At 45.2% G+C, this 25802-nt stretch overlaps 3 protein-coding genes across 8 annotated transcripts in view; all 3 read left to right on the forward strand.

Annotated features, from left to right (window-relative positions):
* LOC132207164 (Fc receptor-like protein 5) overlaps positions 1-12513 on the forward strand; it is a 38366-nt gene extending 25853 nt beyond the window's left edge. The window contains exons 10-14 of the mRNA XM_059642345.1: positions 1075-1105; positions 1652-1725; positions 3440-3499; positions 5569-5603; positions 7623-12513. Coding sequence (XP_059498328.1) covers positions 1075-1105; positions 1652-1725; positions 3440-3499; positions 5569-5603; positions 7623-7742 — 320 coding nt within the window. The 3' untranslated portion in view covers positions 7743-12513. The remainder of the gene's footprint in view (positions 1-1074; positions 1106-1651; positions 1726-3439; positions 3500-5568; positions 5604-7622) is intronic.
* Positions 1-25802, forward strand: part of LOC132207190 (histone H3-like) — a 913943-nt gene that overhangs the window by 492880 nt on the left and 395261 nt on the right. The gene's annotated exons all lie outside the window — the stretch shown is intronic.
* The window catches only part of LOC132206833 (Fc receptor-like protein 4), a 32258-nt gene continuing 24436 nt past the window's right edge, over positions 17981-25802 (forward strand). For 4 of the 6 annotated variants that reach the window (XM_059641910.1, XM_059641911.1, XM_059641913.1 and 1 more), the window contains exons 1-4: positions 17981-18094; positions 18632-18752; positions 20028-20057; positions 23730-23981. In XM_059641910.1, the coding sequence (XP_059497893.1) occupies positions 18719-18752; positions 20028-20057; positions 23730-23981 (316 nt within the window). In that variant the 5' untranslated portion in view covers positions 17981-18094; positions 18632-18718. The remainder of the gene's footprint in view (positions 18095-18631; positions 18753-20027; positions 20058-23729; positions 23982-25802) is intronic. The other 2 variants (XM_059641914.1, XM_059641912.1) reach the window with 2 other exon arrangements.

The raw sequence follows: 25802 nt of genomic DNA on the forward strand, positions 1-25802 counted from the left end.
ATCGGGTTTGTTCCCCGGGGCATGGCACTGCCGTCCCCGCCCCAATGTAACCTTTGCAGCTGGACAGGGTTGGTGTGGGGGACCCGGGGAAGGAGGTGTTGGGTCAGGAACTGGGGTAGGCCGTGTTCCTGACAGTCGGAGGGAGAGCAGTCACAAAGTTAGCCTCCTGGTTCGGGTAAATGTGATCACTATCCCCAGACCATGTTAGAGCATCTCAGAGAAGAGGAGAGACATAACATCATGTGAATCAGGAACAGGAGGAGGCCATTCAGCCCCTCAAGACCCCTCTCTGCCAATTAATACAATCTCTTGGCAGCCTGCACACCACTTTCCTCCTCCATACTCTGGACTGGCATGATTTTTCTTTTAAAAATCCATCTCCTCCTTAAATTTATTTGGTATCCACTGCGAGCACTGACCCCAACCACACACTTAACCCTCAACTCATTCTACCACTAACCCTGAATTCAAACCTAACACTAATCGTAAATAAACTAGAACCTAATCCTAAAATGAACCCTAATACTAACTCTAACCTTGACTTTCATTCAAACCTTTAACTAAAACTCTGACACTAGCCCGAAATTTAAAGCCAACCCAAACCCTTACCCTAAACTCAAATCTAACCCTAACCTGAACAGTAACCCTCACCCAAATGTAATGTTAACCCAACCCCAACCGTAAAGCGAGCCTTAACCCTGAGCCAGCCTTAAACCTAAACCTGATTCAAACCATAACCCTATCCCTACCCTAATCCTAATCCTAATCCTAACCCGAGTCCTAATATTAAGCATAATGCTCACCCTAACCATAATCCAATCCTTAACCAGAACCCTAACCCTAAACTTTATCACTCACCCTAACCCTAGCCCTAACTCCAACCTTGGCCCTCACTCACACACTAACCCTCACCCTCACCCTATCCCTGTCACAGCTGGTTAATGTGCATTAAGATGGGTTTGTCAATTCTCATCTATTGATGCGTTTGTTCTCTGTTTCTGACTGAGTTCAGGTCTTGGTAGCTCCTGTCTGTAACAGTGCAATACGCTGAGAATGTTCTCTCTCTCCCTGCAGCCAATTCCTCAACTGTGTCACAGGCCAAGAGGTAAGGGGATGAAACTGCAGTTCTTATATTTGCAAATTTTAATCTCGATTCCTCTTTATCAAGAGGGAGACAACCAAATTGAGGAGATCATAAAGGGAGCTTGGACATAACCATATCCTTTTAACACAAGTCTAACAAACCAGGAAACCTTACCCCTGGGAAGTCCCAGGTGGCTTTGATTTATTCACAGGGGTGTGGGTGTCACTGGCAGGGCCAGCGTTTATTGCCCATCCCTACTTGCCACAGAGGGCAGTTATAGCTAGCCAGCGTCTGGAGTCACATGTAGGCCAGACCAGGTAAGGATGGCAGATTTCCTTCCCCAAAGGACATAAGTGAAAAGCGATGGGGAATTGGGCAGCTCCTTGAGGATGAGAGAGCTCCATGTTTGGATGGAAACCAGGGACGTGGGACCAAGGAATAACAGGGTCTCACTGGGCTTTGTAATTTCCGTGGTCGCTTTGCTGTTTTGTTGAAGCTGAGCGTGGTGTTGAAAGCGTTGTGTTTGAAATGACAACTCCCTTCCCTTCCCCTTTCTACTGGAAATAGATCCCAAGCTTCTGGTGAAGCGGCAGCAGCCAGCAACCTGGAGTATGCAGTAATCGGAGCAGCACACAATGCTGGTGAGTGCCATTGAATCGGTGTGGTTATAGAGCCCCACACAGTGACGGTGCACCATAACCTGGTAGGAATTCTGGTCAAACGTCCGAGCTGTCAGCTGGGCTAGAATGGGGTGGTTTTCCTTGGAGCTGTGGAGGCTGAAGGGGAGGACAGCAGCCAGGAAACAGGACCAGGCCATTCAGCCCTCCTATCCTGTTCTGCCAGACATTATGATTCTAGCTAACCATCTAAGTCAGTCCCTGGTTCCAATAGCAACTAGGAGGCCATTCAGCTTGTCCATTACCCCACCTACTCGATAGGATCACAGCTGACCATCCAACATAATCCCCGGTTCCCAGCTTTCTCCCCCAGGCACTTTAATCCCCTTCACCCTCAAAGCTGCCAACTCCCCCTTGTTTGAGATGTATAAAATGATAAGGGGCAGACATACGGTAGACAGGAATAAATCTTCCCCCCTTCTTGGAAGGATCGATATCTGGGGCGTTAGGGGCGTATGTTGAAGGGAAGGGACAGCAAGTTTAGAGGGGATGTGAGGAAAAGCATTTTCATCCAGAGGGTGGTGGGGATTCAGGCACTCACTGCCTGTCAGGGTGGGAGAGGCAAACACCCTTATCACATTGAAGAAGAATTTAGATGTGCACTTGCAATTCCAAGGCTGTGGGGCCAAGTGCTGGGTAAATATGATTACAGAATAGTGAGTGAGAGATAGGAGGAACTGCTGGTGCTGGAGAATCTGAGATAACAAGGTGTAGAGTTGGATGAACACAACAGGTCAAGCTGCATCAGAGGAGCAGGAAGGCTGACCTTTCAGGTCTGGACCCTTCTTCAGAAAGCATTTCTGAGGAAGGGTCCAGAACTGAAACGTCAGCTTTCCTGCTCCTCTGATGCAGCTTGACCTGTTGTGTTCATGCAGTTCTATACCTCGTTATATCAGAGAATAGTGAGTGGTTGCCTTTGACTGGCACAGGCCTGATGGGCTGAAGGGCCTTATTCTGTGCTGTAGCCCTCCATCTTCAAGCAGTGTTTCTCTTCAGTCAGCTTCTGCTCTTAACGTCCTGTGATTAGACCTCCATCTGGGTGTTTTGCCTGACACACCAATGCTTATTTTATCTCAATAACATTAGAAACTGAGGGTACAGTACTCTGGTGTTGAGAAATCCAACTGACGTTGGCTACAATGAGCAATTTGGCACAAAGGTCCAGTTCCTCAGACACACAAGTGTCCTGAGCAAACAATAATGAAGTGAAGCACAGTCTAAGTCTTTTGAGAAGTTGTAGCTAACTTAATGATCTCCAATGATATCTATCTGTATACATGTTCATGTGTCTCTGCATCTTTCAATCCAAATATGACCACAGGACTATAAGTATAGAAGCAGAATGATACCATTCTGCCCATCGAGTCAGCTGTGCCACTCGATCATGGCTGATATGTTTCTCCATCTCATTCTCCTGCCTTCTCCCTGCAACCCTTGATCCCCCTGACTAATCAATAACCTATCTATCTCTGTTTTAAAGTATCTATCTATTTGCCTGACTGTCTATCGAGCTGTCATTCAAATCTATCTGTGAAATCTGACTATCTATCTCTCAAATTTATTATCTATCTATGAATTGATTATCTATCTCTTCATCAGATCTATATGTCATTTAGCCCACTATAATGAAGTTGTCTGATTGATGTGTGTTTCTCATGTATACTTTACTTCTTTGTAGAAAACACCACTGCGGACCTGGATTATTCAGTGGTCACCTTTAAGAAGAGAACAGATGCTGGTAAACAACTTGTTTCTTCAATGCTACAACTGAACGGGTGTTGGGGTGAAATCATTGCGGCTCTGACAGTACCATGACCCCAGCTGCTGTGGAAATGCCTGTGTATGTGGCCAGTTCCAAACAGAGAAACACCACAGTGCTTTCAGTGACAGGAGTGAGGGAACAAAGGGTCTGCTGAAAGAAGTCTCCAGCATTTATGAGGGAATGGACAGTAAACCAGCCAAACAGAAACAAGCCCAGATCTGATCTGCTCTGTCCTTATGCTCTCCTGCAGATAGAGTAAATCATTTCCATATCCTTCCTGTGTTGTCAGCGAGCCAGAACAAACACACAGAGCAATCAGAAAGGGAATGGCCTAATGATATTATCATTGGACTGTTAATCCAGAGACCCAGGTAATGTTCTGGGCACCTGGGTTTGAATCCAGCCAGAATTTGAATTCCATAAATATCTGGTACTAAAAGTTTAATGACCGTGAAAGTATTGTCGATTGTTGGTAAAAACCCATCTGTAAGGGGATGGGCTCACAGGTAGACGCAACATCGAGGGCCGAAGGGCCTGTTCTGAGCTGTATTGTTCGATGTTCTATGTTCACTAATGACCTTTAGAGAAGGAAACTGCCATCCTTACCTGGTCTGGCCTACGTGTGACTCCAGACCTGCAGCAATGTGGTTGACTATGAACTGCCCTCTGGGCAGTTAGGGCTGGTCAAAAAATGCTGCCTGGCTAGCGCCGCCTTCATCCTGTGAATGAGTGAGCAAAAATATAGTTGTATGTGTTCTGAGGAAGGGTCACCAGACCCGAAACGTTAACTCTGTTTTCTCCTCCACAGATGCTGCCAGACCTGCTGAGCTTTTCCAGCAACTTTGTTTTTGTTCCTGACGTACAGCATCCGCAGTTCTTTCTGTTTTTAGTTGTATGTGTTTGTGGCTAGATTTCTATGGTGGCTGCTTCCCAATTATTGCTTTGCACATGTATATACATTCTGTGTGTGAAAAAGGCAATGGGACATACATTTTATCCTTAACTGAGGCAGACATAGATAGTTTTCAAATAAAACTAAGAACTGCAGATGCTGGAAGTCTGAAATAAATTCAGACATTTCTGGAGAAACTCAGCAGGTCTGGCAGCGTCAGTAGAAAGAGAGAAACAAAGTTAACTTTGCAGATTATAAACACAGAAAGTGGTGGAGACACTGAGCAGGTCTGGCATCATCTGTGGAGTGAGAGAAAAAAAGTCTTGTTTTCTTTATTTAATACTCAAAGCAGATATGCCAAATGCTACAACCCCCTGATTTGAGTGAATATAAAAGCTCTGCATATCATATTCTTGCTCAGGAAAATGAGCTTGCAATTATCACACGGATACCTGTGAAAAACCACAAGGGGCATTTGACCAGAACTCGGCCTTACGTACAATGAAATCTGTCTCTCCGAACACAATCTAATCTTTGTCTGAAGGGGCTCTCTTATTAGAGAGAGAGGGGTACTGGATGGTATTTTAATTTGACAGTCACCAAACATCAGGAGAGGAGAAAGGTTCAGAAGGAGAATCTTCCAGGATAGCTCAGCTGGTGTGGGAATTGTACCCATGCTGTTGGCATGTAATGCATTACAAAAAACTGCCATTCAACCAACGGAGGTATCTGGGACTAGCAGCATAGAGCAGCTAAGATGCAACTGTATGTTATTTGTATGGTTCACTCCTGTATTTTCATGCACAACAACAGGGCAGGTGATGCAATGGCTGATAAGATTAAGGCAGCCTGTGGAAAATGTTGCAATGAACTGCATCCTAAAAACTGACCCTCTGTCTTATTGACGTGAATGCATATTGCAGGCTTTAGCCAGAGAGAGGTTTTAAACTCAATCTTCTGAAGTTTCTGTGTTGATTAAGAGGGTCAACTCAGTCAGCGTTGCAGTGATATCTTTTAAAAGATGACTAAGACGCAGCTCCACTATCGAAAGATTCAGCTACATCTTTCATGTTGATCAGCCTTCACTGAGTCCACATCGAATTGTCAATGTCTCCAAAGGGTTCCTTCTCATCTCATTCTGTTTTATTTTCAGGCAGCAGTGTTGGCGTCTCCTCCAACAGGAAGAAGGTACATTACATTTTAAGTCGAAATAGCTATTGCCACAGGAAGTGCAGGTAGATTTATACCTTTCATGCATGCTGTAAAACATTAACTATTGGTTCCTATCAGGTTGCTCACAAGAAACACCTTAGAAAGTAAGAGCAGGAGTTGGCCATTTAGCCCTTCCAGCCTGCTGTCCCCATTCAATAGGATCATCCAACCCTGTCCCATCAGCTTTCTCCATTTAGCCTTTAAAAACTCTAGACCTGTTCTGACCCCGACTGCTTTCTGTGTCAGAGAATTCCACAGGCTCCCCACTCTGAGTGAAGACATTTTTCCTTTTCTCAGTCCTACCCCATCTCTTTTGGACTGTGACCGCTTGATTTGGGACTCCCTCTCAGTCATCAGGAACACCCTTCCTGTGTTTACCCTGTTTAGTCCTGTTAGAATTTTACAGATTTCTATGAGATTTCCCCTCATTCTTCCAAACTCCAGTGAATATAGTCCGAACCGATCCAGTCTCTCTTCATCTGTCAATCCTGCCATCCCAGGAATCAGTCTGGAAAGCATTTGCCTTCCCTCCGGAGCCAGAACATCGTTCCTCAGATAAGGCAATCCCAAACGCACACACAGTACAGCAGGATGTGTTCTCTCGCTGTACAAATACAGCAAGACATACCTGCACCTGAACTTAAATCCCATCACTCTGAAGGCCAGCATCCCATTTGCCTTCTTCACCACTCGCCGCCCCCGAAATGCTCACTTTCAGTGACTGGTATTTTGAGGACACGCAGGTCTCATTGCCTCCACTCCTCTTCCCATGCCATTGCCATTCGGATAATAATCTACCCTCCTGTTCCTTAATTGGATAACCCTCACACTGATACACACTAACCTGCATCTGTTGTGATTTTGCCCACTGATTGAACTTGCGGAAATCAGACTGAAATATTTCTGAAACCTCCTTCACAGCTCCCTCTCCCTCCCAGCTTTGTGTCTGCCTTTAAACACAGTAGAAAATAACCAACATTGCTTTATCAGTGGAGTAGGTCATTCACTGTTCCACATTCCACTTCCAGTGCCCAGGGATAAGTGAGTTTCAAAATTGTGACAATACCGGTGTTGGTGTTCCAGTTCCTGCCTGTACATAATTAAAACATTACTGATTGTGACATTAAATAGTTGCCACTTTATTATCATTTGCACTCAATTGGTAGCCGCAGTATGCACCATTTACAAGATGCACTGCAGAAATTCACCAAAGATCCTCAGACGGCACCTTCCAAACCCACAGCCACTTCCATCCAGAAGAACACGGGCAGCAGATACATGGGAACACCACCTGCTGTAGGTTCCCCTCTGAGCCACTCACCATCCCAACTTGGAAATATATTGGCCAATTCATCAGTGTCACTGGGTCAAATCCCAGAATCCCTTCCCTAAGGGCATTGTACCTACCACACAAGGCACTGCGATGGTTCAAAAAGACAGCTCACCACCATCTTCTAAAGTGGGCACCGAGGGACTGGGCACCAAATGCTGGGCCCAGCCAACAATGTCAACATCCGTGAGTGAATGGGATAAAAGTCAAAACTCCCTCAGCCTTCTCTGCTCCCAATAAAAAAACCCAAGCTTATCCAAACTCTCTTCATCACTGAAAAGCTCTGTCCCAGGTAACACCTTGGTGTATCTCCTCTGCACCCTGTCCTGTGCAATCACATCCTTCCTATCGTATGGAGACCAGAACTACACACAGTGCTCCAGCTGCACAGTCCTGTACAGCTTCAAGATCACCTTCCCACTTCTATAATCTATAATGGCACTCCTCAGGAGCAGGTGGAGCTTGAACTCTGACTTCCTGACTCAGAAGTTGGGACAATACTACTGTACAACCAGATTCCTAACTCGCAGGTCCTGAACTTACTGCTTGTGCTTCTCGTTTTCCCCGACACTCACTCCTTCCTCTGCCCCCAACTGACATGTTCCTTCACTTCAATCTTGCTCATGCTCTATTCCAATTCCATTCCAATATCATTCTAATTGCAGGATCCCAATCCTGACCCGGATGATTATTATATCACATATGCCACACTGAAATATAGTGAGCCCTCAGAGGGAGAAGACAGAGCGGATGGAAACATTTATGAGAATATCCTGCTCAACTAAGAGGGAAGAAAACAGATGAGGGGTGGCTCATTTGATTCCATACACTGTTTGATTAAGAGGTATAATATTTGTGCCATGTACAGTTAACAAACTTGTGAACTTTGCATTGGAAACTGTGTTTCACAAGCTATTTGATTCTGCTCATTTTTGGCTTGAGAAGCTACCTGCATGTCGCTGCATCTGTCAATCTATTCTGCACCGTATATCCAGCTGGGTTTTGAATTTACCAAAATATTCTGGCTGCTGGTGGTCTTTGGAAATTTAATGCATGCCTCTCCTTTACTGTCACACACATATCTGCGGATTGAGCTTTTCAGTTGGTGCATGTTTAAGGGGAAGAATACATCATCTGTCCTCTTCTGTACATGGGTGAGCAGGAATCTATCCCATTCTAACCAACTTTGAACAGGAATCTGACACATGCAAGATATGAAAACAGAAACCAGCTAGTTTCAACGGTTACTTTCCTGAGTGAAAAAGACCTGTGTGGGCCTCTGTGTGGACCTGTTTAGGTGTGGGGTTTGAACGAGCAACTTCTAGCCCCACAGAAGGAACAGACAGTGAGCCACAAACCACTGATGAGCTGGATAGACGAGGCATGGCTGAAACGGAGTCTCTACAGAGAAGACTACATCTCCCAAAGATCTGAAACCTCTGCCAGACCCCTCAGCCCGGCTTTCTCAGATTCTGAACCCCATTGTGGGAACTGGAATGGATGAGATTTTTCTCGCTGCAGATATTTTGGGAATACCATGTTGTGGGGGTTGGGCTTCATAAACCTCCCGAGCGGCAGACTTCAGGTTGAGCGGGGAAGCGATGGCCTGGTGGGATTATTGATGGACTGTTACTCCAGAAACCCCAGTAATGTTCTGGACATCTAGGCTTGAATCCTCCTATGGCAGATGTGGAATTACAAGTCTGATGGTGAATTGTTGGAAAAATCCTTCTGGTTCACTAATGTCCTTTAGGGAAGGAAAGTGCCATCCTCACTTGATCTGATCTGCATGTGACTCCAGGCCCACAGCAATATGTTCAACTCTTAACTGCCCTCAGGCAGCTAAGGAGGGGCATTAAATGCTGTCCTCACCAGTGATGCCCCCATCCCATGAGTTTAAAAACATGGGTGTCTTATTCTGGAAGTACGGACAATATCACTGCACCACAAAATGGCTCGGCTTAATGTAAATATAGGCTTTGGAGTAAATATTAAGATTTTAAAACTACACCATATGGATCTAACAACTACTATCCACCAAGAAAGGAGCAGTGCAGGTCTGATTACAAACCAATAAACACCATCAGAGACAACAACAGCGTGAGGGCTGAAGGTTCTGGTCGATAGGTGCCACGTATCTTGAATGGGACAGCAGGACTATGTTGATGCATAGTTAAGCATTACAGCAAGTTCGGATGGTGACTGGATTATCATTTTTTTTTTTAAATACGGTGGCCCCTTGGTCAGGCAAATGATGCAGTGCTTTGCCAGAAAGGACAGCATGTGTGCCCCTATTCATAGAGCTCATAGAGCTCATACAGCATGGAAACAGACCTTTCAGCCCAACTCGCCCATGCTGATCAGGTTTCCCAAACTAAACTAGTCTCATTTGCCTGCATTTGGTCCAAATCCCTCTAAACCTTTCCAATCCATGTACATGTTAATCTGGAGATCCAGGTGATGTTCTGGGAACTCAGGTTCAAATCCTCTCATCGTAGATGCTGGAATTTGAATTCAGTTTCAAAAAATATGGAATTAACAGTCTAATGGTGACCAGGAAACCATTATCAACTGTCAGGAACAAAACCATTTGGTTCACAAATGCCCTTTAGCTCACTGCATCCTTACCTGGTCCGGCCTAAATGAGGACCCAGACCCACAGTAACGTGGTCGACTCTTAACTGGCCTCTGGACAATTAGGGATGGGCAATAAATGTTGGCACAGCCAGTGATGCCCACATCCTGTGAATACATTTTAAAAACTCCCTGGGGGCCTGCTATTAACTGTATAAGTTCTGCCCTGATTTGCCTTACCAAAATGCAGTACCTCACATTTATCGAAATGAAACTCCATCTTCCAATGCTCAGCACATTAGCATATATGATCAAGGTCCCCTTGTATGAGAATCATAGACTCATAGAGTAATACAGCATGGAAACAGACTTTGGCCCAAGCTGGTCCATGCCGACCATGGTGCCCACTCAGCTCGTTCCAATTGCATGCATTTGGTCCATATACCTCCGAACTCTTCCCATCCATGTACCAATCCAAATATTTTTTCAATGTTGCTGCCAGGGTACCTGCCTCAACCTCTTTCCCTGGCAGTCCTTTCCATATACACACCATTCTCAGCGTGAAAAAGTTGCTCCTTGGGTCCTTCTTAAATCTTGCCCCTCTCACCTTAAACCTATGCCCTCTGAATTTCAATTCTCCACCCCTGGGAAATAGACTATACATGCATCCTGTCTGGGACACTTATGATTTTATACACCTCAATAAAGTCACCCCCAATATCTTTTGTTCCAATGAATAAAGGCCTATCCTAGTCAACCTCTCCCTATAACTCAGGCCTACTAGTCCTGGTACTATCCTTATAAATATTCTTTGCGCACTTTACAATTTAACTGTGTCTTTCCGATAAAAGGGTGGCAAAAACTGTACACAATACTCCAAGTGTGGTCTCACTGATGACTTATACAACTGCAACAAAACATCCCAACTCCTATTCTCACTGCCTAGATTGCTGAAGGCCAGCATGCTAAATGCCTTCTTCACAACCCTGTCTACCCGTGACGCCACTTTCAATAACTAAGTACTTGTACTCTTAGATCCCTCTGTTCCACAACACTCCTCGGTGTTTACCATTATCATTTACTGTATAATTTCTACCTTGGTATGATTTTCCAAAGTTCAACACCTCACACTTGTCTGTATTGAATTGCATTTGCCAGCCCTCTGCCCACTTGCCCATCTGATGAAGATCCCTCGGATATTTTTGACAACCTTCCTCACTATCAACAATACCTCCTAATTTTGTGGCATCTGCAAACTCACTATTCATGCCTGGTACATTCACATCCATCATCTATGTAAATAACAAATAACAAAGGTCCCAGCACTGACCCCTGCAGCACATTCCTTGACACAGATTCCTCCAGTCTGAGAAGCAACCTTCAGCAATCGCCCTCTCCTTCCATCGAGCCAATTTTGAATCCAATTACCTAGGTCTCCCTGGATTCCATGCAACTTAACTTTAATGACTGGCCTGCCATGTGGGACCTTGGTCAAAGGCCTTACTAAAATCCACATAGACAACATTCTACCCTGCTCTATCCTCTTGGTTACCACTTCGAAAAGCTCTGAAAGATTTGTCTGACATGACTTCCCACGCAGAAACCCATGATAACTATCCCTAATCAGACCTTGACTATCCAATCATTGGTTGATTCTGTCCCTCAGTAACCTTTCCAATAACTTGCCTACCACTGGTGTCAGGCTCACTGACCTATATTCCCTGGCTTGTCTTTGCTAACTTTCTTAAACAATGGAACAACGTTAGCCACTCTCCAGATTTCCGGAATGTCACCAGTTGTTAAAGCTGAAGCTCCTATGAAATAATCTTCTTCATTGTCCACTAGAGCATCCAATTTGTTGCCATCTGCAAACTTATGAACCATACCTCCTGTATTCACATACAAATCATTGATGTAAATGAGGAAAAGCAGTGAACCCAACACCGATCCTTGTGGCACACCGCTCCCCAATTGGTCATATCACACGGAAACAGACCCTTCAGCACAACCCGTCCATGCTGACCCGGTTTCCTAAACTCAACTAATCCCCTTTGCCTGTGTTTGACCCATATCTATCTAAACCTTTCCTATCTGTGAACCTGTCCAAATATCTTAAATGTTGTAATGAGACCCACCTCTACCTCTTTCTCTGGCAGCTCATTCCATATACACATCAACCTCTGTGTGAAAAAGCTGGCCCTCAGGTCCGTTTTAAATCATTCCCCTCTCACCTTCAATCTGCGTTCTCTAGCTTTGAACTCCCCTACCCTCGGGGTAAAAACTTTGATTATTCATCTTATCTAGGCCCCTCAAGATTTTAAGATCTTCTCTCAGCTCACCCCTCTACCTCCTGCGATCCAGGGAAAAAAATAGTCCCAGGCTAATCAACCTCTCCTTATAGCTCAAACCCTTCAGTATTAATAAAATTGTTGTAAATCTTTTCTGCACTCCTTCCAGTTTAATAACATCTTTATTATAAGAAGGTGATCAGAATTGTATGCAGTACTTCAAACATGGCCTTGCCAATGTCTTGTACAGCCATAACATGACATCCCAACTCCTGTCCTCCTTGCTGTTTTCCCAATCCATTGCCATTTGGATTATAATCTGCCTTTTTGCTTTACTCCCGAAATGGATAATCTCATGTCGATCTGTATTAAACTGTATTTGCTGTGTATTAACCCACTCAATCAACTTGTCCCAATCACACTGAAGCATTTCTGCACCCTCCTTCACAGCTCCCCCTCCCTGTGAACCCTGCATTGAGATTGAAATCAAAATAAAAATATGTTGATGCTGCATTTATTAAGCAATGGAAATTTCCTTTCATGGATGGTGTACATTACAATGGGTTTAATCTATCACTGTGGTACTGTAAATGTAATTTTTTTTGTGGTCCTTGCTTTTGTACACAATATTGCTGCACTCGGTGATGAACACAATTCCAGTCCATAATAAATGAGTAGTTTTTTTTTAAATTGAGGCATATTGATTGAGCTCTGTTGATTTGATGTGACACAGTTACCAGTGAATATGTATGAGAAAGCAGGAGCATGATAAAATTTTTTGATTGGGAATGAGAGTTTGAAAAACTGTCTATGTGTGTGAGCATGTTTGGAATTCTGTGTGAAATAATGTGAGTTTGTCCGAGAGTGTGAGCATGGACTGTGAGTGCATATGAATCTGTGAGTGAGTGTGTGCAAGATTGTGACAGTCTGAGTTCCTTCTTCTGAGTGTATGGGTGTGAGGGACTGGATGTGATTTTGTGAATAAATTTGAGCAATCATGTTTGTATAAGAGACAGGGTGTGTGTGTGCAAATTAGTGTGACTGTGTGTCAGAGATTGTGTGTGTGGGTGCTTGTGTGTGTTTGAGAGAGAGAGATTGTGAGTCTGTCAGTACAGGAATGAGAGTGTGTGTCTGCCATTAAAGCCGCATGGGAGCTGCAGATGCTGCAGAATCCAAGATAACACAGTGTGGAGCTGGATGAACACAGCAGGCCAAGCAGGATCTTAGGAGCACAAAAGCTGATGTTTCGGACCTCGACCCTTCTTCAGAGAAACGTCAGCTTCTGTGCTCCTAAGATGCTGCTTGGCCTGCTGTGTTCATCCAGCTTCACACTTTGTTACCCTCTGAGTGAAAACATTTTTCTTCACACACCCCTCTATACCGCCTGCCCCTTAACTTCAATCACACTCTCTCTGACTCTCTCACACTCCGTCACGCTCACACTCTCACATTTCACACACACTCTCATGTTCTATTTGACACACACCCTCTTTCTCACACATTCTGTCCCATTCCTTCCCCCAAACACCCTCTTTCTCACACATTCTGAACCAGTCTCTCCCACAAACACACTCTTTCTCACACATTCTGTCCCATTCTCTCCCACACACATCCTCTTTCTCACACATTCTGTCCCATTCTCTCCCACACACACCCTCTTTCTCACACATTCTGTCCGATTCTCTCACATACACCCGCTTTCTCACACATTCTGTCCCATTCTCTCCCACATATATCCTCTTTCTCACACATTCTGTCCCATTCTCACCCACACACAAACTCTTTCACACACATACTGTCCCATTCTCTCACATGCACACCCTCTTCCTCACACATTCTGTCCCATTTGCTCACATGCACTCCTTCTTTCTCACACATTCTGTCCCATTCTCTCACGCACCCCCGCTTTCTCACACATTCTGTCCCATTCTCTCCCACACACAAACTCTTTCACACACATACTGTCCCATTCTCTCACATGCACACAATCTTTCTCACACATTCTGTCCCATTCTCTCCCAGGCACACCCTCTTTCTCACACACTCTGTCCCATCCTCTCACACACACCGTCTTTCTCACACATTCTGTCACATTCTCTCCCACACACCCCCTTTTTCTCACACATTCTGTCCCATTCTCTCCCACACACACCCTCTTTCTCACACATTCTGTCCCATTTTCTCCCACACACACCCTCTTTCTCACACATTCTGACCCATTCTCCCCCAAATACAACTTCTTTCTCACATATTCTGACCCATTCTCTCCCAAATACACCCTCTTTCTCACACATTCTGTCCTATTCTCTCTCACGCACATCCTCTTTCTCACACGTTCTCACCCATTCTCTCCCACACTCACCCTCTTTCTCACACATTCTGTCCCATTCTCTCCCACGCACACCCTCTTTCTCACACATTCTGTCCCAGTCTCTCCCACACACACCCTTTCTCACACATTCTGTCCAATTCTCTCCCACGCACACCCTCTTTCTCACACATTCTGTCCCATCCTCTCACACATACACTCTCTTTATCACACATTCTGTCCCATTCTCTCACACACAGACCCTCTTTCTCACACATTCTGTCCCATTCTCTCCCACACACACCCTCTTTCTCACACATTCTGTCCCATTCTCTCCAACATATATCCTCTTTCTCACACATTCTGACCCATTCTCTCCCACACACACCCTCTTTCTCACACATTCTGTCCCATTCTCTCACATGCACACCCTCTTTCTCACACATTCTGCCCCATTCTCTCCCACGCACACCCTCTTTCTCACACATTCTGTCCCATTCTCTCCCACATATACCCTCTTTCTCACACATTCTGCCCCATTCTCTCCCACGCACACCCTCTTTCTCACACATTCTGTCCCATTCTCTCCCACATATACCCTCTGTCTCACACATTCTGTCCCATTCTCTCCCACACACAAACTCTTTCACACACATACTGTCCCATTCTCTCACGTACACACCCTCTTTCTCACACATTCTGTCCCATTCGCTCACATGCACTCCTTCTTTCTCACACATTCTGTCCCATTCTCTCACGCACCCCCTCTTTCTCACAAAGTCTGTCCCATTCTCTCCCACACACAAATTCTTTCACACACATACTGTCCCATTCTCTCACATGCACACCCTCTTTCTCATACATTCTGTCCCATCCTCTCACACACACCCTTTTCTCACACATTCTGTCCAATTCTCTCCCATACACACCCTCTTTCTCACACATTCTGTCCCATTCTCTCTGACATATATCCTCTTTCTCACACATTCTGTCCCATTCTCTCTGACATATATCCTCTTTCTCACACATTCTGACCCATTCTCTCCCACACACACCCTCTTTCTCACACATTCTGTCCCATTCTCTCCCACACACACCCTCTTTCTCACACATTCTGTCCCATTCTCTCCCACACACACCCTCTTTCTCACACATTCTGCCCCATTCTCTCCCACGCACACCCTCTTTCTCACACATTCTGTCCCATTCTCTCCCACACATGCCCTATTTCTCATACATTCTGTCCCAATCTCTCACATGCACTCCCTCTTTCTCACACATTCTGCCCCATTCTCTCCCACACCTACACTATTTATTCACGGAGCCATCCGCTGCCCTTTATTTGAAACCAGCGGCTGATGATGGAGCCACTAGAAGTAAGGGGAGACCTGGGAGTTCTGTGAAAAAGCCAGCCTGCAGTGCAGTCAACAATTAAATTGCCTGAGTACAGAACACAGGGGGCTAAAGTAACAGCCAACTGGAATAAGTTGGAACAGAGCAGCGAACAGATTAATAAAGTTTATTGAAAAATTGAAAGGTTACGACAGCGAGGGCTTTTCTCTTCAGAACAAGGGATGAGAGGTGACTTGAAAGAAGTGTACAAAATGATCAGAGGGATAGATAGGGTGGACTGGCAGAGACTTTTTTCAAGGGTGGGGTTAGCTATTACGAGGGGACATTGTTTTAAATTGAGTGGACGCAGATGTAGGGGAGATATCAGAAGTAGATTCTTTACTCAGAGAGTGGTCGGGGAGTGGAATGCTTTGCCGGAGTGGGTAGTGGAGTCTGCTTCATTCGGGGCATTTAAGTGGCAAAGAGTGGCATATGGTTGATAGTATAAGGTAGGGAGAGAGCTTAGATAGACCTTAGGTTTAGGGTCAAAGTTTGATGCAACATCGTGGGCTGAGGTACCTGTACTGTGCTGTACTGATCTACTTTCTACACTCTAAAGGAAATGCAACTGTTTATTTGAAATGTAAATCGAAAAGGAGAATTGAATACCGGGTGGGACAAATTAGGGACAGAAAGAGGGGACAATTAAAGCAGATTTGTGGTGAATGCTGATTTTATTGACAGGAGGAAACTAGAATATCTTGTTCCTCAGGGAGTACATATCGCCCACTGAGTAGAAATGATATAAGATCCGCCCACATGGGATCTCCAATCACACCGCGACACTCTGCAACTCTGTCTGATGTTGTGGTACATGAGGAAATCCCTTCAAAAACACCAGCTGCACTTCTCAAAGGGACAGATTCTCTGGAGTCTGCAAGTCCTCAGCAGTCAGAAAAAAAACTAGTTCTTGTGATCCAGGTGCTGCTTGTCTTCCGGAGACTTAGGCAACTTTGGAGAAAGTTAAAGCATGCTCCCACGTAAAATTTCTTTATTAGCAAGATCGGGTAGTCTCTGTCTGAGTCACAAAAATAATATCAAAGTTTGGCAGGCAATGGGGAAGGCAAACGGCCTGCATTTCACAGGAAATGGAGTATAAAAGTTGGGAAGTTTTGTTCGAAATTACACAAGGCACGAGCCAGGCCACAGCTGGGACATTGTGAATAGTTCTGGGGCCCCTATTAAAGAAAAAATAGACAGGGAATTGGAGGCAGCGAAAGTTCTCTCAGCTGATCCCAGGCATGGAGGGACTGTCTGATGAGGGAGAAGCTGAGTAGCTTGGGCCTGTCCTCATTGGAGTTTAGAGGAAGGAGAGGCGACCTTATTGAGGATTGGCAGAGGGATTTGACAGGGGAGATGCGGAGCGAGGTTGTTTCACCTTGTGTGGGAGAGTCTGGGACCAGAGGCTCATCGCCACAGAATAAGCTGGGGCGTTGGGTGTGGTGCAATTTCCCATTGAAGATGGAGATGAGGAGAAATTTCTTCTCTCTGAGGAGAGTGAATCTGTGGAATTCTTTACCGAGACAATGGTTGAGGCTGGGTCTTTCAGTACATGTTCAAGGCTGGTATTTTTAATCAGCGAGGGGACCTGAGTGTTATGGTCCAAAAAGTAGAATTGAGAATCCATCACAGTCCTCATTGAATGGCAGAGCAGATTCAATGGGCTGAATGGCCACCTCTGCTCCTGCAGTAACATGGACCCCATTCCCAGAAGATCTTGTCAAGTAGTCTTGTGTTTCCTTTCTAACAGAGCAATGCAGAGATACTTTGAGATAGCTGGAATGGCTGATGCTGCAGAATCTGAGATAACAAGGTGTAGAGCTGGATGAATAGAGCAGGTCAAGCAGCATCAGAGGAGCAGGAAAGCTGACATTTCGGGTCTGAACCCTTCCTCAGATTAAAAAAAAACACACAAACTTTGTGAAGAAGGGTTTAGGCCCGTAATGTCAGCTTTCCTGCTCCTCTGATGCTGCTTGGCCTGCTGTGTTCATCCAGCTCTACACCTTGTTGTCGCAGGGATATTTTGAAATATGTTAGCCCCTCTTTCTTCTTTGCTTGAACAACAGAGGACACAATTTCACCAGGAGTGGGGCCACTGGTGTCTAAAACAAACAACACACTTTGTAAGGTTCCAAAAGCAACACAGTGCAGGATTCCGGAGATCTGAAACCCGTACAGAGAGCGCTGGAGAAACTCAGCAGGTCTGGCAGCATCTGTGGAGAGAGAGAGAGATAGATAGAGAGAGAGAGAGAGTTAATGTTTTGAGTGTGTTGACTCTGCATCATTCTGCTTGCCTTCCTGGCAAGTGTTTCTATCAGATAAGAAGCATGCTGCATCAACTGATGAAGGTTAGTTCCGTTTTCTTTGTGTTTCGGTTGCAGGCAGTCCATTTGACTTGTCTCTGGTGGTCAGTGTCATTTCCTGTTCTCTCTGACGGAGATTCAGAGCTGCAGGCTGATCTTAAGAAGCCAGGACCTAATCTTCCCCTTTAGATTGCTTTGCTGGTTCCTGGGGAGGGGAGGGTGGGGGATCAGTCCCTCGAGGATCACGTACACTTTGGGAAGGCCATGCACAGGTAAGTCAAATTTGTCCGGCTTATTGCTGGGAGGGGAGGGGAGGGAAGACTTGGGGCAATTCACTCTCTTATTGATGAATCGATTGGAGAGATTGATCATTGTAACAAACCTGCTAATGAATGAAACAGAAATGCCTTAAAAGCTGAGCGAAGGATATTTTTTCTGGGACGACTTTTTCACACAGGTTGGTGCGGGTATGGAATGAGTTGCAAGAGGAAGTGTAGAGGTGGGCACAATATGTAAAAGACAGGTACGTGGATTAGATAGATATGGGTCAAACACAGGCAAATGGGACCAGAATAGTATAGGAAACCTGGTTGGCATGGACAGCTTGAGCCGAAGGGCCTGTTTCTGTGCTGTATGACTCTGTTTGATGATTTCCTTTCACTTGCTACAATTAAGGGAGAAAGTTGTGGGGAGAAACTAGTTTGTAACGCTCTCAGGGAGATGGATAGTCACAGATCACAAATATCCACAGTCGAGTGGCCTCATTCTCTCCTCACTGAAACCACGATCCCATTTATTTTCTTTTTCAGGAAAGTCGGAGGTGAAAGTAATTGAATCCCTGAAGTATTTCCCCTCACAGAGAGAGCGAGGTTGACTTTACATTTGGACTCCACGCGATGCATGTGAAGGTGTTTTCCCTGCTCATTCTCTGTAAGTGGTTGTTACATATTTATACATAAATGAAACATTGTGTGCAGTTATCTCCCAGATTATTCACGTGTGAATGAGATGCCCGGGCCGTGCTGTTAGGTGCAGCTGAATAAATTCAAGCTGATTCGCGTTTTCAAGCCTGCAATTAAAATTTCTGGAAGTGAGGAGGATGGGGTGAGGGAGAGAAAGAGAGATGGGGGAAGGATGAAGGGAGAGAAAGGGATGATGACAGAATTGAGAACGAGAGAGTGGGATGGTGACAGGACTGAGAGAGAGAGAGATGGAGTTTCATTCAATGTTTTGGACCCGACAGCTTACTGTGGTAGAGAATCCCACACGCTCCCCACTCTCTGGGTGAAGGCATTTTTCCTCATCTCACTCCTAACCCATCCCCTTTAGACTGTCACTCCTCTCTCCCCCTGTTCTGGACTGCCCCATCGTGACTGGGAACATCCTTTTATTTGGCGGGTACACTCTGGATGGATGGAAAGTCCTCTCCAGTACTGTGAGAGTCTATCGCATTAAAGTGAGCATTCCTGATTATGTACCATCATCCAGATTTCAATCTTGCTTTCATCTGTCAGACCATTGATAACAGGGGTTGAGACGTTATGTTGCCATTGTACAGGTCATTGGTGTGGTCTCTTTTAGATTACTGTGTACAAATCTGGTAGCCCTGTGATAGGAAGGATATTATTACATTGGAGAGGGTGCGAAAGGGATTTGCAAAGCCAATTGAAGGCATATGGGACTAGTTTATTATGGGAAACCTGGTTGCCATGAATGAGTTGGGGTAAGGGATCTGTTTCCATGCTGTATGACTCTAGAACTCTATTGTGAGATGATCCAACCTATTGATCTGAACAGATTGAACAGGCATCTCCATTCATTGAAGCTCCAACTCCAGGACCTTTCCTTCTCACCTCTCGGTTAAAGCTCTCCCACTTTCTCTTCTGTTCCCCATTGCAAAGTATTACCCAGCTCCATTCTGACATTCCGGACTCAGCTTTCCATTTGGATGCCGGTCCATGGACCCCCTCACGGGCTCCGGTGCTTCTGAAGCAAACGTACAAACTTGGAGCAAAAAAAACACGTACCCCTTCGACAGGCAAAACACCTTCCCCAAAACCTGTAGCTACAGTATTTCAAACAGCAGGTTCCCCTTTACAAACAAATGGCACATGACTGTGCGAGGGTGTGCGTCATTCCGCAGAGTTTATAATTCAAAATGAGAACATTCACAGATGTAATGGGAAATTCTCTTTCTTTTAACAGTAAGAACCACTTCATATTTGGTTGCCCACGGTAAGTTGCAAATGTTATATTGAATGATTGCACGCAAAGTGTGATCGCGGTTCAGATCTCTGTTTTACAAACCACATTCGTAGTTATCAATCTGACAGAGTTTTTTTGCTTAAGGTTATAAGGGGATTGGAGGCAAACACAAGTCAATGGAGTGAGCCCACAGGTCAGCCGTTGAATAGTGCAACAGGCTCAGTGGGTGACATAGTGGCTTAGTGGTTAGCACTGCTGCTGCACAGCGCTGGGGACCTGGGTTTGATTTCAGCCTCAGGTGACTGTCCGTGTGAAGTTTGCACATTCTCCCTGTGTCTGTGTTGATTTTTCTCCAGGTGCTCCCGTTTCCTGGCATGATCCTAAGACGTGCAGGTTAGAATCATGCTCCCCTTCCCCAGCCCTATCCCCCTCACCTTTGAGAGAAGCCATTCCTCCTCCTCTCTGTTTTGAATCTGCCCCAGCCCCTTATCCTGACATGGTGACTCCTTGTTCTTGATTGTCCCACATGAGGAGACAACTTCCCTCCATCTTCTTTGTCAATTCCCCCACCTGCTTTAGTATCTTATGTCCCTCAGTTGGATCTCCTGGCATTCTGCAAAACTCCAGAGAGTATCAGCTAAAACTGTTCAATCTCTCTGCCTAAGATAAATCTTTGTTGTTCATCAGTCTGCTGTGGACCAGACCAGACCTCCTCAAAATATTTTCAGAAGTTATCCTAAACCCTAACTTTTTTTTTAAAGGCAAACATGAAGCACTGGTTTCAGATCCAAATGCAAATCGTCAAACAACTCGATATAAAGCAAAGCACAATTTATTTAAACACTGTAATCAAAATACAACAAAGAGAGAGGAATTAAGAATAACAACTATATTGGAAATGTAACAGAATAACTGATACAGTAAATATTGCTAATTAATGGTTTCATAGAACATAGAACATCGAACAGTACAGCAGAATACAATCCCTTTGGCCCATGATGATCTGCTGACCTATTGTCCCAGTAAGATTAAAGATAGATCAAAGATTTCAAGATCATAACATCCCATAAGCACACCGCTTTGCAAAAGAAAAGGAAAATTCAGACATGGATTCTCACGTGCAGTTCTCCAATCTTGGAGGGTAAAACATCAAGAGAAAATTCAGAGCGAGTAGCAGCCAGGAGACATTCAGTGAAGTTTTCAAGTCTGTTGAGACCACAATAGCTTCAGATGCTACTGAAAAAAAAACAAAACCCAAAAATACTGATTAGAGATTTTGGGAACTGCAGATGCTGGAGTATCCAAGAGAACAAAGTGTGGAGCTGGATGAACACAGCAGGCCAAGCAGCATCTCAGGAGCGCAAAAGCTGATGTTTCAGGCCTAGGCCCTTCACCAGAGAGACTGATCTGTGACAGATTCAGGCTGTGACAGACACACCCATTCGGGCTATAAGAAATAAAACCCAAGACCCCTCAAGCTGTTTAGTTAAGTGGTCTTAACCAGCCAGCTCAACAACACCCATTCAATCCCTCTCTTAAAAGACACAGGACAAAATAATCTCTTAAAGCCACAGCATTATCATAAATCTTTGTCTCCAATGATGTTGGGGTTGGGGGAGACGGGCAAGGCTATTTTAATTGTGATTACTCCCTGCTGCAGTTCAGCGACTATTCCTACCGCTGAAGGGGAGGGTGGGGCGAGCCTGGACAGCTGCTTTGTGATGCATTAGAACGGTAAGAGTGTGGGTTCAAATCCTACACCGGATGGGGTTACCGTGAAGGACTCTCCTTTTCATCCTCTCCATCGCCTGAGGCGCAGTGACCCTCAGGTTACATCACCATCCAGTCTTCTCTCTCTAATGGGAGTGCAGCTCAATGATCTGGTGAGACTGTGGTGAATTTACCATGATCTGTAATTGATGCACAAATAATGTGTTTCTTTTCATACATTAAAAAATCGTCAGAAAAGTGCACTTTGTACCAGCTGTTACAGTGAACATTTATCTCTTTGACATTGACTGTAATCGTCCATCCTGAATCGGATACTTCCGTAAGTAGATACAGGCCACTTTGGGAAGTTATTCCCTTGGCAGTACTGTGCCTGGAAAATGAACTGATTCTGTTTGAAGTTTCTGATCTTGCATCAATCAGGGCAGGAAAGCAAGAATGACAAATTTCAAAATCTTAGCGGGACTGTGGAGAGAGAAGCGAACAAAGTTAGCATGACAGGTTGTAAACACAGAAAGTGCTAGAGAAACTCAGCAGGTATGACATTATCTGTGAAGAGAGAGAAAGAGAGAGAAAAACAAGTCAACATTTCAAATCCAGTGACCCTTCATCTTATCTACCCTTTGAAATGGCTGAGCAAGTCATTCAGTTCTATTCATCACAATGAAATCTTCACAATGAAATGAAACCAGATGGATCACCCAGGATTGACCTGACACCAGGAAAGACAACAGCAAAAACAGCCCTGATGACCTTGCAAAGACGTCCTCGCTAACATCTGGGGACAGTGTCAAAATTGGGAGGGTCACCGTCAGACTCCTTGAATCACACCTTACTGTCAATATCCCAGGTACCACCATCACCATCCCTGGATATGTCCTGTCCCACCGGCAAGACAGACCCAGCAGAGGTGATGTCGCAGTGGTATACAGTCAGGCAGCAGTTACATTGGCAGTTATCATCTTAACTCCGGACAACGTGATGCCTCGTGGCTTCAGGTTAAACACGGGCAAGGAACCCTCCTGCTGATTACCACGTACCGCCCTCCCTTGGCTGAAGAATCAATAACTCCTCCATGTTGAACAACACTGAGATGAAGCACGGATTTCAATGCCCATCTCCTAGTGTAGCTCGGCAGCAGCACTGCTAGCCAGGCTGGTCAGATCCTAAAGGACATTCCTGTGAGATTGGATCTGTGGAAGGTGATGAGGGAACCAACAGGAGGGGAAAAAATACCTGACCTCATCCTTACCAATCTGTCAGCTGTTAATACTTCTGTCCTTGACAGTGAGAGTGCGGTGAGAGTGACCGCCTCAGGCCCAGCATTTGCTGCCCCTATCCCTATTTGGCCCTTGAGTAGGTGGTACTGAGCTGCATTCTTGAACCACCACAGTCCACATGCTGTAGGTAGCCCCACAATGTCCCTAGGGATGGAATTCCAGGATTTTGACCCAGCAACACTGAAGGAATGACTGATATGTTTGCAAGTCAGGATGGTGAGTGGCTTGGAGGGGAATGTGCAGGGGGTGGTGTTCCCATGTAGCTGCTATCATTGTCCTTCTAGATGGAAGTAATTGTGGGTTTGAAAGGTGCAGCCTGAGGATCTTTGGTGAATTTCTGCAGTGCATCTTGTAGATGGGAGACACTGCTGCTGCTGAGCGTCAGCGGTGGAGAAAGTGGCTGTTTGTGGATGTGATATCAATCAAGCGGGGTCTGCTTCGTCCCTGGTTGGTATCAAGCTTTTCAAGTGTTAATAGAGCTGCACCCAGCCAGGCAAGTCGGGAGTACTCCCTCATTCCTAACTTGTGCCTTGTCAGTATTGGGCAGGCTTCGGAGAGTAGAAACACTGACTAATCGACCAACTGTGTATTTTTGCATTGGGCAGAAACAGCAAATGCATTAATTGTGATGAAGAGTGAAACATTTCGATTGGAGTTTTGCTTGTTGGAAATAACTACTGCTTTCCTACTGCAGGCCAATACCCAGAAGTAGTTATAACTGACCCCAGTGATGGCATTATCAAGGAAGGGCAGTGGTTCACTCTGAAGTGTCGGTACAGGAACACATATATAAAGGCTTCCTGGTATAAAAACAACAATTATGATGTTAAATCTAGTGAATTTAACAAAAGAGCTGACAGGAAAACCGGAGGCTCTTACCAGTGTCAAAGAGACAACTTTTGGAGCCGAACCTCAAGAAGTAAACCTTTGGAAGTGGTGACGATTGGTACGTAAACATTGAGTGCTGATGTATGTATTCTGTGTCGAACTACAACCCTTTTTGCAGAGTGACCACGCTGTTCGATTCATCGAGTCCCAACCGTCACGGTGATGCACAGATGCTTTTGATCCCAGTTCCCAAGTGAGTGAATTCTTGCCCTCTCCGGATTTTAACTTTGACCATCGGGTCCAGAAGGAATTGGAACAGGAGTAGTCCATTCGACCCTTTGAGTTTGCTTCAGCTTTCCGTCAGATACACAACTGATCTGAGACATGGTTTCAAGTCCCACCTGCTGCATAGAGATGGAACCACTTTGCTGACTAGGCTGGGTCTCTTTGTAAACTGGCCCCCATTGTAAATTGAGCCACATTTTACACTGGGCCTGATCCTAAACTGGGCCACATTGTAACTTGGGCCTCATGCTATCCCTGGGCCTCGTCATAAACTGCAAAACATCACAACATGCGAAACATCCTGTATTAGGCCTCATCCTAAACTGTGCCCGAGCATAAACTGGGACTCATCATAAACACAGCCACATCCCAAACTAGGGTACATCCTACACTGGGCTTCATGCTAAACTGGGCATCATTTTAAACTGGGCCTCATTCTAAACTGGGCCACAGTCTACAGTGGGCCAATCCTAAACTGGACCAATACTAAACTGGGTTAATCGTAAACTGTGCCACATCCTAAAGTTATCCATCTTCCTTCCCACCTATCCACCCCATCCATCCCATTGCCCAATCTCCACCACTCCCTTCCTGCATCAAACCATCACCATCCCTCCTACCTTTCCCCAGCCCCATCCCTTCTACCTTTATTTATTTCCAGCCCCCTAAACCTGCCCAATTTCTGAAGTAGGGTCCCGACCCAAAATGTCAACTTTTCTGCTCCTCTGCTGCTGCCTGGCCTGCGGTGCTCCTCCACCTCCACACTGTGTTGCCACATCATAAATTGGGCCACATCCACACTGCGAAACATTTGAAACTTGGAAATATTCTAACCTGGGCCTCATGTTAAACTGGGACACATCCTACACTGGGCCACATGCTAAATTTAAACAGATTCTACACTGGGACATGTATACTGGGTTACATCCCATACTGGCCCATATACTCCACTGGGCCTCATTCTAAACTGGGCCTCATCTGACACTGGGCCATGTCCTTTCCAGGGTCACATAGTACGCTCTGTCACATCCTAAACAGTATTAAGGGCTCAGGTGATGATAGAAGCAGTGGAAAACCAGTTTCACCATCTCCCACCGTGTGCTCACAGTTCACTGTTATGATACAGAGAGCGAGATCCTGTTGAACAGAATCGATCACCTACTTTCACTTTCAAGTTATTTTAGCTTCTCTCCCCTTTACTCTGGTGAATGAGTCATAGAGCCGTAGTTATAGATGGTACAGAAGAGACTCTTCAGCCCATCAATCTGCATGACCCTAGCTAAACTAATCCCACTTCCTGCCACAAGGATAACAGCCTTAAATACTATGACATAACAGTTGTTGATCAAGAACATTGTAGAGTTTATTCCAGTGTCCCACCTGAAATATCCTCCAAAGTAGTGCTTTTCAGACTCCCATCATTCTCTGGGTGAAGCAATTCTCAAATCTCCCTCTAAACCTTCTGCCCTTGCCCACATTTAGACCCTTCAACCAAGGGCAACAGCAGCTTCCTATCCCTCCAGTAATTGCCCCTCATAATCTTAAACACCTCTGTCAGGCCCATTCTCAGCCTCCTCTGCTCCAAACAACTCAAGCCTATCCAATCTCTCTTCATCGTTTAAATTCTCCATCCCAGGCAACATCTTGGTGAATC

Source organism: Stegostoma tigrinum, chromosome 44, assembly GCF_030684315.1.
Source record: "Stegostoma tigrinum isolate sSteTig4 chromosome 44, sSteTig4.hap1, whole genome shotgun sequence".
In the NCBI taxonomy this organism is placed as follows: domain Eukaryota; kingdom Metazoa; phylum Chordata; class Chondrichthyes; order Orectolobiformes; family Stegostomatidae; genus Stegostoma; species Stegostoma tigrinum.